The 13,461-nt window shown below is 49.6% G+C and overlaps 1 protein-coding gene across 4 annotated transcripts in view; it reads left to right on the top strand.

The window, feature by feature from the left end:
- Adck1 (aarF domain containing kinase 1) overlaps positions 1–13,461 on the top strand; it is a 106,408-nt gene that overhangs the window by 59,662 nt on the left and 33,285 nt on the right. For all 4 annotated transcript variants that reach the window (XM_070028742.1, XM_070028750.1, XM_070028727.1 and 1 more), the window contains exon 5: positions 11,509–11,667. In XM_070028742.1, coding sequence (XP_069884843.1) covers positions 11,509–11,667 — 159 coding nt within the window. The remainder of the gene's footprint in view (positions 1–11,508; positions 11,668–13,461) is intronic.

Here is a 13,461-nt window from a genome sequence, read left to right as displayed (position 1 = left end):
TGTCCCTTATCTTTTTCATTGAAGACTAGTGCTCTACCATTTGAGCCACATCTCTCCTTCTGGCCTTTTGGTGGTTAATTGGAGATAAGATTCTTACAGACTTTCCTGCCTGACCCACTTCAAACCGCAATCCTTAGATATCAACTTCTTGAGTAGTTAGGATTATAGGTGTGAGCCACACGTGTACCCTCCTGTACCTTCCTCTAACACTCTTTTTTTTTTTTTGGGTCCGGTCATGGGGCCTGAACTCTGGGCCTGGGTGCTGTCCCTCAGCTCTTCAGCTCAAGGCTAGCGCTCTACCACTTGAGCCATAGCGCCACTTCCAGCTTTTTTTTTTTTCTTTTTGCTTATGTAGTGCTGAGGAATCGAACCCAGGGCCTCATGCATGCAAGGCAAGCGCTCTACCACTGAGCCACCTTCCCAGCCCCACTTCCTCTAACACTCTTACGTGTTAGTTAGGTAAGAACTTAAGACCTAGAACGGTGAAATGACTTCCCAAAGGGCTCCAACTGGTTGGTGGCAAAGTGGGAGGGGCCTTGGGCCCTGTATCCACCATCATTCAGCCTGCCCCCGCTTCCCCAGTCATGCACACAGTGGGAGTAAGAGAAAGAGTCTGTGTGGGCTGCTTGGCTGGGATGGTCTTACTGACTCAATGCAATCATCAGCATCCCCGAGAGGGAGCATTTGAAGTATGGGATGACAGAAGATGAGAGAAAGCTGTCTGCTGGGTGGGCTCGGCAGTCAGGTGCCGTTGATCCCATTGTGGTCTAGGAGGGGTGGCCTAGGGCTACTTGGAGGAGGTGAATGTGAGCAGACACTGCTATGAAGAGGTGAATGAGCAGGGAGATCTTTGGAAGGTCTTTAGGCAGAGGGACTGGCTTGAGCTGAGCTGGCAAGTGACAGAGGACTGAATGTGTTACCTAAGTAATTGTCTCCCCAAGGAGTGTCTGAACTTTGTGAGACTAAAGAGAAGTGGTATCTTCCAGGCCCGGGGTGAGGGCATGTGCCAGGCCTGCAGGACAGGGACTCTGGTGTTTAGAACTGGTGGCTTCCTCCTGGGTCCTCCCTCATTTGTTTATTCTCCTGGTGACTCTGCAGATGTCTTTGGAACTTGTGTGGTGAGGCTCTGTGTTATACGTGGGTATAGTTGTTCAGTAAGATGTCTGAGCAGCAGCTGGGCATTGATGGCTCACGCCTGTAATCCTAGTTACTCAGGAGGCTGAGATCTGAGGATCGTGGTTCAAAGCCAGCCCAGAAAGGAAAGTCTTATCTCCAATTATCCACCTGAAAACTAGAAGTGGCGCTGTGGCTTAAGTAGTAGAGTGCTCACCTTGTGAGCTAAAGAGCTGAGGGACAGCACCCAGGCCCAGAGTTCAAGCCTCATGACTGACCAAAAAAGAAAAAAAAAAAAATCTGAGCAGGGCAGCTGTGCCGGCACTTGCATGGATGCTCTACGTATGGAGCGTCATGTGTGGCTCTAGGGGCCAGAACGCCCTTTCTGAGGAAATGTTATTAAAGTGTTATTTTCAAAGAGATGGGAGAGAGTTGGACAGAGATGACCAAGAATGTAGAGACCTCGGGGTGGGAAAGGTCAGACCAGGGCCAGGAAAGGGCTGGCAGGGGCAAGGCAGAGGCTAGAAAGGTGAGGTCTGCAAGGCCCTGTGAAGAAGCTGGCTTGGTCTGTCTGCACAGCTGGCATGGGGGAACTACCTGCAAGACCAGCTACATTTGTCTCGTGGTCACCTAGGCAAGTGGGCAGGGTCATCAGGCCACATCAGGGAGGTGGAGAGGACTGACAGATTTGGAGACTGAATCAGCAGGACTGAAAGGTGGTTCAGAGAAAGGGGAGGAGGCATGACTGGTTCCCCGGGGTTCTGGCAGGGGCAGTGGGAGCCTCAGCACTGAGCCCAGCACTGGAAGGAGCGGAGGAGGGTGTCAGCAATTCATCCTGCTGTCCATCCGGGAAGAGGGCTATCTGCACAGTTGCCCCCTCTCTGTGGAGTAGCAGGGGCTCCGATGGTCAATGAGGGCTGACCTCTCATTGAAGTTCAGCACTGAGATACTGAACAGCCTAAGGTCCCCGATGCACACTCTTTCCCTTCAACCTGCACAGCAGGGTCCTAGATGTTTATATTGGAGACCTGATCCCACCATGGCCAGGAGAGCTTTGGTGGGTTTCCCTGTAGCTGAGTGTGTAGAAAGGGAGGGGATACTATGATTGGCCTCCTGACAGTTATTGCTGGAGACATCATGTGACAAGTCTCTCACGGGTACCACAGCTGCTCTTCCTCCTTCCCTGTCTCCCCAATCTGGGGCAGCCAGGGGACTGTGGTTCCCTGTGAGACGGCAGGAGAACCTGGGCTCCTTAGGCAGGGCAGGGAGGAGTACCATCTGGTCAGCATTGGCCCAGAGGCTGGGATGGGACAGTCTTGACTAGTGGCCACCGGGGGACTGGGGCAAGCTTGTGAGGGGAAGAAGGTTGGTCCTTGGTGTTACCACCTCGCAGAGCAGACAAGAAAACCATGGTGTGTGTCTTTGGGCCCCACATTTTGGGGTTTACATTTGTTCCCCTTGCCCTGGGAAATATAGCAAAAGACTGAAAACTGTCTTATTGAGAGTATAGGCTAATGCTCCATAGTAGGGCCTAGGTAAGAGTCCCATTACTGGCAGGTTATTGGGTCTCATGTGTGTAAATCCAACTACGAGGGTGTTGGAGATCAGGAGGATTGTAGTTTGAGGCTAGCCCAGGCAAAAAGTTAAACCCCATTTCTACCAATTAAGCTAAGTATAGTGCTGTGCGCTTGTCACCCCAGCTATGTGGGAGATGTACATAAGGGGATCGCAGTCCAGGAAGGCCTGGGGGAAAATCTAAGACCTCATTTAAAAAAATACAAAAGAACCAAAACATAAAGGGCTGAGCATGGGGCAACAGTGGTAGATCACTTGCTAAACCTGACTTCCACCAAAAAAAAAAAAAAAATCCCACTGTGTCGCTGACAAATGACTATAGTGTAGCGCTTTCATCAGCACACATTTACTGTATGCCTGTTCTGTGGATCTGAAGTCCTAAAATTAGGATGCTGACTGAGATGCAATTCTTCTGGAGGCTCTGCCTGGCTTCTTAGAGGCTGCCTGAGTTCCTTGGCTTGGGTCCCCTTCCTCCTTATCAAAGTCAGCAGTCAGTCCCATTAAATCTCTTCCTCTCTGCTTCAGCCTCCACCTCTGCTTCTGTTATCATGTCTCCCTCTCTTGATTCTCTCCTCAGGATGAACTGGGCACCAACGGGCTTTGGTCCCTCATTCTGGACTTTGAGGATGGGAGCAGAGCTCAGGCTTATTTGCCGTGTGGCGTTTTGCCACGTCTGGTGGCTGGGGAAGCCTCTTCTGGCCATGAATGGATCTGCTATGGGCGAGGGTGTGCTACTTCATTCTCCCTCTCCTTCTGGTTTTGGTGTGTGGATGTCTGAAGGTGGTTGGAACAGACCTTTGGAGCTATCAGCCTTCACAGTTCATGGGCCTCCTAGGGTTAGCACAAACCTTTGGGGCCAGGCTTGCTCTCCAGTGGGTATGAGCTATGTAAGGAGACCCCCATCTGATGGGGAGTGGGGGAGGAGGGAACCTAGGACTGAGGTCAGCCAGGACTCTAGTGTTGGAGATGCTGTGGGCTGGATTTCTGGCTCTTTCTTGTACTGCGTGTCATTTCCTGCCTGTTCCTCTGCACTGGAAGGCTCTGTCTTCACTTCCTTAGCCACTTACCTGGTTCTTCAGGTGTCAGTTTCTTCTCACCTCCTCAGAGAGGCCCTCCCTGCCTGTTCATTCCCTGAACACTAGCTTTTATGGGACCAATTCTGTCTTCACAGCACCCACTAGAATTCGCCTTTGTACTTTATATTTGTGATGACTTAATCCCTCGGCCCACTTTAAGTTCCCGGAGTGACTCTCGGTGGGATGGTGGCTGCACCCAATTTGGACTCACTTCCTATTGAGTCTCTAGTAATGAGCACAATGCCTTGCACGTATTAATAACTCAGTTGAAAAAAAAAGAAATGACCTTTAGTGAATGTGCTGTCCTCTATAAATTGGGGCAATAATAGCTACTCAGCTAAATGATGCAGGAGTGCTCTGAAGGCACAAGCGTTATGCAAATACAAGGCGTTTCCTGTGGTGACACACGCAGTCCCTGAGGAGCAAAGCTACCCTGACATCCCCTTAGATGGACCAAGCTCAGGGTCAAGAGGAACTGTGTGGCTTCATGCTGCAGAAGGACAGCTCAACTTCTCGATTCCTGGGCCTGTCTCTTGGAATACCTCTTTCAGCCCTATGACGGGGCCTTCCTGGGTACTCTCTGGGTCTGAGGGTGGATACCTGCTTTAGCTGGACCTGGGAGGGGATGTTGGTGGGTCCCTGGCTTTATTGCTTTCCACTGTCCAGGATCTCTGTTGCAGGCAGGAACACAGCCACGTCACCCTGGGAGGCTGTAGGAGTTATTAAGATGGGGGATGTTGAAATATTAGATTTATGACAGGCAATGGTGGATTATGAAGAATAATTTATCAAATGTCAGTGCCTACAGCCTCCAATTTGCAGAAGGTTTGCTTAAACTGAGCACATCGGATTGGTCTTCCCCCTCCCCCACCACTAATGAATGACAGGTCTAATGGATGGCTTCCCAGGCTGGCCGGCCACACTGGGTGTTTGTCTGCTTGTTATTAACCATTATTATCACCCAAGTCCCCTAGCGTCCTTTCACCGCTGCTGTGGAGGTACTCCGCACCCTGGAGGCTTCCTCAGCTGTGTGGATGGAACCCTTGCTGCTTCTGGGAGGTGTCTCACCTCCCCTAGATCAGCGAGGAGGCCCAGGTCCCCTCTCCATGATGAGGAACGGAGAGAGCTAACCTCAACCCCAGTCATTCGCTCAGCAGTTCTGACTGAGCACAACAGTGAAGTGTAGGGACTTCAGACAGGTCCAGATATAATCTAAGCCAGGAAGTGTGATGCCGAGGAGGGAAGGGGGAGGCTGACCACATGCAAAGGGAAGTGAGAGGGCAGCTGTGAGCACTTGTTCTTAAGGACATGAGTGCTCCAAGGAGAAAAAGATGAGCAGGGAAGGCAGACTTCCAAGCTTGTGCAAAGACCCTGTGGTAGGCATGGGGGCTGAAAGAGGCCATCTGGTTAGGAGAGAGGGAGGAGTTGGGTCAAGAAGGTGGGCTGGGTGAGACTTGATGAGTTGTATTAAGGATTTCAGCCCCTGGAAGCTAGTTTAAGTAGAAAGAAATGACATGGTTAGTTTGGGTTTGGAAAGGTCTCCATTGCTACATGCTACGTGGAGGAGGATTGGAGATGATAGGGATGTAAGTTGGTGGGCTAGTTGGGAAGTCCATGTAGCCTCTGGGTGGACGGACGAGGAGCCTGACACTGACAGAGGAGGAGAGGTGCCGACTCTCCTGAGCCCTGCATTATACACTGGCCCCTTCATTGGAGGCACCCTGTGAGGCATCCTCTACTGTAGTTCCTGGGAGTCTGGAGTGGGTGCTGTGGTCCATCCTGAGGTTGTTTTTACAATAAGCATTTTCCATTGATGAGCAAATAGGAGCCAGGATTGGAGCCTGGGCAGTCTGACCAGCATCGGCATTAATGCCTCTCCTCTCTCCGGGCTTTATAACCTCTCAGGTTAAGTCTGCCCCAGGCTCATTGCTTCTCTACTTGTCAGGTGCTTGTCATCCTCCTGTAGGAGGAAATCAGCTTGGTGTGATCCCTGAATCCCTTATGGAACCAGGTGAGTGATCTACCTTGTACCTAGAGGCTCTCCAGCAATGGGAAGACTTGAATGCTGGCCCACACTGCTCCTGGAACTTAGAAACAATAAAAAAAAAGTTCTGGGGCTGATCTCAGGTTCCCCTTTATTTTCTTTCTTGCTTGGCCATAATAGCCATAGCTAATGGCTCTGTAGAACCGACAGTCTGATCCTTCAGAACCCCAGAAAGGAAAAGAACACAAACTCTACAGAAGATGGGGTCTAAGTGTTCTCAAGCTGTTCTTCCCATTATTATTTTATTATAACAAATGGCTCTTAAGGGAAGCTGAGGGCGGAGCTACCCTGTCTTGAGGCAGGGCAGCTGTTGAGTGGAGAGGGAGAGAGACTTGGATGTCCTGTCCTCTGTGGACTCCTTTGCCCTACTCCTGAGAGTTGGCGAGAGCTGGTGTGGTCTTCCTGGAATTCTCCTTGCCCTACCTTGCCAGGTGTTACAAGCCTTAAGGACTAGGTAGAGAAGCAATGTGAGGGGCATGGTCTGCAGTAGGCCTCTGTGAGGTCTCTGCAGTGCCAGAGAAACTGTCTTTCACGTGGTTTCTATTGCATAGCAGGCCTGCTGTACATATTTGTGGGCTGGCTTGGGTGCAGGAACAGCACACTGGTTCCATATTGTGTATTAACTCTACTCAATGGTGGTGGCTGTCTGAGCATCACATGGAGAGAGGTTGCAAGGCATCCCTGAGTTCAGCAGCAACCAACACAGGGATGGATCAGCCACGTCTGGCTGGCATGGGTGCACTTCTGTATGTGTGTTACTTAGTTATGGCTGCATAACAAATGATCCCTAGAACTCAGTGGATTAAAAACAAGAGCTATTTATGGGAGGCTCAGAATTTGGGAGTAGCTTACTGGATGGTTCTGCTTCAGTGTGTTAGGGTCACCCAGAGATGGGAACAATGGAATCATTTTAGATATAAAGACACACGAGAAAGGATTTATTAGGGGATTGGCTCTTGTGATCAGGGAGGCTGAGGACTCTCATGGCAATCCATCTGTAGATGGAAGATTTTGGGATTGTAGTAGCGGGTGTGTCTAGGGAAGAAAATGGTGGAATTTTCCATTCACAGCCAAAGGCCTGAGACGCTAAGGGATGGATAAGTCCTGGAGTCACAAGGCTGGAGAGCCCGTAGTTCTGATTTCCAGGTTATTAGATTTCCAGAGGCATGTGAGCCTGGAGTTCTGCTATCCAGGCATTAGATATCCTTGCTTCAGGATGAGACAGGGAAGTCCTTTTTTTTTTCTTTCTTTCCCTGGAGCCCTGACAAAAAATGGATGATACCTGCCTACATTCAGTCAACCTATGTAGAGGCCAATCTCCTCTGGAAAGACCTTTATACCCCGAAGTCATGCTTTACCTCTTCTCCAGGTGTTCCTTTATTCGGGTTAGGCTGGCAGCTAGCATTACGACTGTTTCACGCATGATATCTAATCTGAGGACTCACTGGGGGCTGGTGGGTTGGCTGTCTCTCCAGGGGGGTCCTAATGGGCTTGGGGTCTGGCTCCTTATCATGCAGACCTTGCCTGAATGTCTTGTCTCCCCCAGAACAAAATGAAGGTTGGGGGCACGGGGAGAACATTGCCATGTCTTCTCTCACTTAGTTACTTCCTACAGAAGGGACTTCTTGGGATGGGTCACAAATTCCTGTTCACATCCAAGGGGTGGGTGATAAAACTCTTCAAGGACAGATATATTTAAAACCTAGTGAGCCTCTTTTAAAACCACTACCTAGGCAATGAGGGTATACGTGTCACCTTTTGGCAGTCCTAGTCAAATGTCATCTAGGAAAGGCCCAGGAATGACCCTGAAGAGGTGGGCTGCAAACCAGACTTGTTTGAGGTGTGGGAGGGAGGGCAGGAACTGAAGCCAATGAATATCAGCTGGTAGGGTGACAGGGTATGTGTGTCGGGGTGGGGCGGGGGAGATGCAGGGTGCCCTGAGGCAGGTTTCCCTGGGAAACAGTGCACAGCAGATGTAGGATGTAAAGGCAGATACAGGAGTTTTACATTTCTTCCTGGTTGGAGCTCTCCTGACTGCCTTAGGCAGGGGTAGGGAGAGCTGGTAAGGTTCATTTCCGCCACTACATTAGCGCAGCCAGACTTTCTCTGCCCATTGGCTCCAGTGGATGGCAGCTGGCACCCAGCCAGGCGTGGGGTGGATCAGCCCTAGACACCAGAGCCAGATGTTGTTTACTGCTAATACCATGGTAACCTGCCCTAGGTGGTCTGCCTCAGGTGCCCTGGGCAGTCTCCCTAGCTCTTAAGTGGAAACTGGCTGGCCTTGGTATCTGTGCTTGCATTTGCCTGCTTCAAGGCAGGCTCTGTCTTTCCTGGGAGCCTGGCAGTTCCTCATTTGTAAGATGTATCATCCATACGATGCTCAAATTTCTAAATCTAAAGTTGATCTGATGTGAACGAATGTGAGTCTGACAATGACAGGCTGGACTATTTGTTACTAAGCCTTGATGGAAAGTCCATCCTCTCCTCGCCCCGTGACTGTGAGCAGCCCCAGGCTGGTGGGGCTGGCCAAGACACCCCTACCCATAATACTCCCCGGCTGTCATAGTATAGCCTGGCCAGGAGATCCTGACTCTGTCACATTGTATTGGGCCGAATGAGGACCCTGGCCAGTGCTTAGCTATTCACGGTGGCATTTTGGAAACATTACCCAGTAAACTGGCTTCCTAGGACTCTACAGGGCTGAGTTAGTGGAGAATCTCTATTCCATGACTCAGTTATGTCCCTTGATCTCCAGCTTCCAGGAACCCCAAGCTGAAGGCAGATTGCTGAAGATTTAATGCCCCCTGGTTTGCTAGGACCACTCTCCTTGTTGTTCTTCTGTCCCCCTGATGTTTGTTTCCTTGTGAGAGAACACCTCACCTACACACACACACACACACACACACACACACACACACACACACACACACACACACACACACACACACACACACACACACACACACACACACACACACACACACACACACACACACACACACACACACACACACACACACACACACACACACACACACACACACCCCCAAGGCTAGAGAAACTTTTTTTTTTTTCTGTTCTATGCAGCACCATTGACCATCAATATATCTGAATTCTGGGTTGACGGTAATTAAAAAGCACATAAGTAGTCATTTTAAAATGCAGTTGTTTTACTTAATTGATTTTGCTTGCAGAGCCAGAGAGAGAAGAAGAAACAAGGAAGCAAGCCTTCGAAAGGGAGACAAGTTTCTGGGAGTGGCTGGAGGCAGCTGAGGGCCCTACTTGAATCTAATTACTGCAAATGCTGCAGTTTTGTTTTTTTTCTTCTGCTAATGGTTTTCTGCTGAAAGGGGGGCAGGCAAGGCCTCACTGATTGGAGGGGGTAGCATTTGTTTCAGCTACATTGGAGGGGAATAATTCTGCTTGTGGGACAGGGTCTATTTTTCTTTACTATCTATCAGCATAAAGTATTTCCACAGCACACTTTGAAATCAGCTTCCATTTAGACATACTTTATTCATATTTAATTACAGGCTGCAATACTGATCTTTAATTACCTTTTTTATAAGCTAGCTAGGAACATCCACTAGCAATCAATTAAGGTGTGTGCGTGCACGTGCCCGTGCGTGCATGCATGCACGTGTGCTTGTTTGTGTGCGCACAGAAGGGTATTGGGGGGGGTAGGAATTGCTTCCATCTAGAAAGGGAAAGGATGGTTGCAGGCATGCTGGGGCAGTGGTATGGGGTTCTGTCTGGCTGGTGCCCTGTGCTGAGGGGGTGCAGTCTCCTCTCCCCTGCCTTCTTTGCTTCCACTAGTGAAACTGGAAATGTGGTCAGATCCTCCCAGCTGGGCCTGGTTTGGGGTACTGAGTTGGCAGCTGGACTTGGTTGGTATCTTGGGGGCATCCTCAATCCCCTAGTGTGGTGGGAAATTGTGTGCGGTCCCTTCCTGCCCCTGGAGCACGTGGCAGCGAGGCTTCCTCTCATCCCAGCGATTAGGATCTGCTTGCCTCAGCCCTTTCCTCCTTCCACTTCCCCGTGGGGTGCTCTTGGCAGCTGTTCTTGTCACACAGCCCTTGCAATGCCATGTCACTCTCTAGGTGCAATGACTCCGCAGTGTTCCTGCAATGACATGAGGTTGAAGGTTGGTTATCCTCCTTGAACAGTGAGCTGATGTTCCCAGGGCTAGACAGAAGCTGGGGGTGACCCCAAGTTCCCTCTGCTGAAGGAAGATCGGGCCATTCTAGCTGCCGGGGCAGGGAGAGGGGTCAGGTCCATCGTTCTGCTCCAGAAACACTCTCCTTGTTGTTCTCGTAGGAACCACCAGGTCTCCCCAGGGATGGTGTGGAGCTCACTGTGTAATGGCTGGGAACAGGGCTGAAGCTCTTCCTTCTGTCCCAGAAAAAGAAAGGAAACTGGGTGGAACCCGCTTACGCACATACTCTATCTTTCTCTCTCTTACATTTGTGCTATATTAGAGCTTCAGGAAATGGAAAGGATTTGAATTTCAGTCTTAGCCATCATTGAGAAATGTTTCCATCTGGCAGAATATTCACATGTGGATCATTTGGTTGTCACCACTTTTCTCTCAAGGAAATTAGTGTGGCACTTGAAAGAGAGAAGAAAAGAAAGAATGACAGAAGGAGGGAGGAATGAAAGAGGAAGAGAGGGATAAAGGAAAGGAAGGAGGGAGGAAAAAGAGAGGGAGGAAGAAAAGAAAGAAAGGAGAAGGAAGAACAGAGAAGGAAGAGGAGGAAGGAAGGAAAGAAGAAAGGGAAAAGAAGGAAGGAAGAGGGGCTGGGAAGGTGGCTCAGCGGTAGAGTGCTTGCCTTGCATGCATGAGGCCCTGAGTTCGATTCCTCAGCACCACATAAGCAAAAAAAAAAAAACTGGAAGTGGCACTGTGGCTCAAGTGGTAGAGCGCTAGCCTTGAGCTGAAGAGCTGAGGGACAGTGCCCAGGCCCAGAGTTCAGGCCCCATGACTGGAAAAAAAAAAAAAAGAAGGAAGGAAGAATGGGGGCAAGGATGGAATAGTGAAGTTTATTTTCCACCTCATAGAGAAACCGAGGCACACAATGGACAGGAGATCTGATTGAGACTTTATCTGATTGAGACTATAATGCCTTTGGAAGGCATTATAGGTGACTGGCCAGCAGTCTTGGAGTCTCTACCAGTGTGGACAGGCCAGGAATAGCCTCAGGAAGTCATATTGAGGGGTTACTCAGGACAAGAGGTGGAGGTTGAGTCTAGAGCCTCTGGCTCAGGCCTCCTGAGCTTGCCCTGTCGGTAGAAGTTGAGTTTCTACCATCTGAGTCTATTATGGGCCTCTGTGGGCCTCAGTTCAGTTAGCTTTTAATTATCTATATGTGAGAGCCCAGAAGACTCAATGGTGGATAATTAAGTGGTTAGATGATGCAGTTCTGAATGTTTTAGATTGCACTGCTTTGGCCTTTTATGGAGGTGCCCAGTGCCCCCTGTGCATGTGGTACAATGTGCCCTCCATGTGTCTTCTGCCCCACCCCTTCATGTGCCTGGTGTGAGTAGCAGAGAGGCTGGCCAAGGCCCTAGGTTGCCATACAAATGATAAAGGAGAACATCTGTTATGGGACATCAGTCCGCTCTGGCGCATCTTTCTGAGCCCTTCTCACTGAATTGGTGCATCATCTTCTCAGTTATTCTGCCCTCTCTCCATCTTGACAGATCCACGACTTGTTCCTGAGCTTCGATGACACCCCTCTGGGGGCAGCCTCCCTGGCCCAGGTCCACAAGGCAGTGCTGCGTGATGGTCGGACAGTCGCCGTGAAGGTCCAGCACCCAAAGGTGCAGTCTCAGAGCTCAAAGGACATTCTCCTGATGGAGGTGGGCACTCCCTTTGCTCCTTCCTTTTTCCTCATTCTCTGTATCCCTGGGGTCCCGGTGACCCAACTCACTGGCTGAAGCTGGCAGGCAGAATGTGGTCTTTGAGCAGCAGGCTGGGGGCTAACTGGAGACCTTGACTGGGCAGCGTCATGAGAACTTTGACCAAACCATAGAGTGGGATCAGTGATTGGTTTTGATTTACCTCCGAGGACCTCTGAGATAGTTTCAGAACATGCTGAACTGTTGGTAAGGGGGTGGGCAGGGAAGGGCGGAAATGAGATGAACCAAGGTTTGATTTCCTTGGGGGCAGAAAACGTTCCATGAGGGCTGGGAAGGTGGCTCAGTGGTAGAGCGCTAGCCTTGAGCTGAAGAGCTGAGGGACAGCGCCCAGGCCCAGAGTTCAGGCCCCACGACCGGACCTAAAAAAAAAAAAAAAAAGAAAATGTTCCATGATGATTTATTAAATTGCAACAAAAGAAGCACGTATAGAGAGTCACACCGTTTAGAAATATTTATTTCGATTGTATATCTGATGTATGTTTTCGATGAACAAACTTAACCTGCCTTGTAATGGATCTGGGAAAAGCCCCAGAGGCCCTAGTGTACCTCTAGATTTTTCTTTCATTTTTATGTGTTTTTTTTTAGCTTCACATATTTACTTTTTTTTAAAAGTTTTATTGTAAAGGTGATATACAGAGAGGTTATAGTTGTATAAGTCAGGTAATGAGGACATTTCCTTTTGAACAGTGTCACCCTCTCCCTCATTTTCTCTCAGTTTCCCCCACCTAACTGGCCTCTAGTTTCATGTGTAGACTAAAGGAACAAGAAGGTGACCCATTCTTGTTAGAGCAGTAGCCAGCACCCCTCCCCCCATGCCTGCCCTGCATGCACAGGGAAGTGAGCAAATGATTCAACCTGGCACCATGTCTTTCTCCTTCCTTTTCTTCCTCCCTGTCTGTTCCCTCACTTTACTGTGGATTCTTAGCTTATTGTCTAGTCACTAAACACATGGATTGAGATCTCTCCTGCACTGTGTTCTAAGTAATGAGTGAGCAATGTCATCATCTTGGGAGGAGTGAGAAGACAGGTGTATAAACAAACACAGAGTGAGAGTAGGGGTGTGAGCTCTGGCAAAGGGAGTTACAAAGGGCTCTGGAGCCCTGTGCTTGGTTGCATAGGGCCATCCAGAGGAGTTTCATTGGGGAGGGGAGTCTGAGTGAATTCCTGGGGAGCCCATGGGCTGGGCAAGGACAGTCCGAAGAAGGTAGGTAGGATGACCAAGGAACCCGATTCCAGGCTGAGGCTTAGAATCCATAGTCAGCCCTCTGTATCTGTGGGACAGAGCAGATTTCCTCCTGTAGTCAGTGGGGAACTATTTAAGAATTTTAATCAGGGGACTGTCATGATCAGATGTGCATTAGAAATACAAATCTGTTGGCAGTCTGGAGGATGTATTGGAAAGCAGAAAGCCTGTAGCCAGGAGACTAATTGAGGGGCTGCTGCATTGGTCTGAGAGAGAAATAATGATGTGAAGCAAGGCAGTGTAATGGGGTGGAGGAAAAGGATGGGCTCAAGGGGTAAACTTATCAGACTCGTGACCAGCTTTTCGTGGGGGAAGGGAGAAGGACTGGTGTGAATGAGGCAGAGGAGAGGGCAGTCCATTTAGGTTTCTGACTTCAGTGATGGAGTTTGGATGCCCTGGACCATGTGTATCAGCCAGTGTCTAGTCAAAGGGAGAAGAAATTGCTCTGGGTATCTCAAACACAGGGAATTTGGAACAGAAAATGAAGTTTA

Source organism: Dipodomys merriami, unplaced genomic scaffold, assembly GCF_024711535.1.
Source record: "Dipodomys merriami isolate MVZ:Mamm:240054 unplaced genomic scaffold, mDipMer1.0.p SCAF_1, whole genome shotgun sequence".
Taxonomy (NCBI): Eukaryota; Metazoa; Chordata; class Mammalia; order Rodentia; family Heteromyidae; genus Dipodomys; species Dipodomys merriami.
This window is presented reverse-complemented; position numbering and strand designations above follow the sequence as displayed.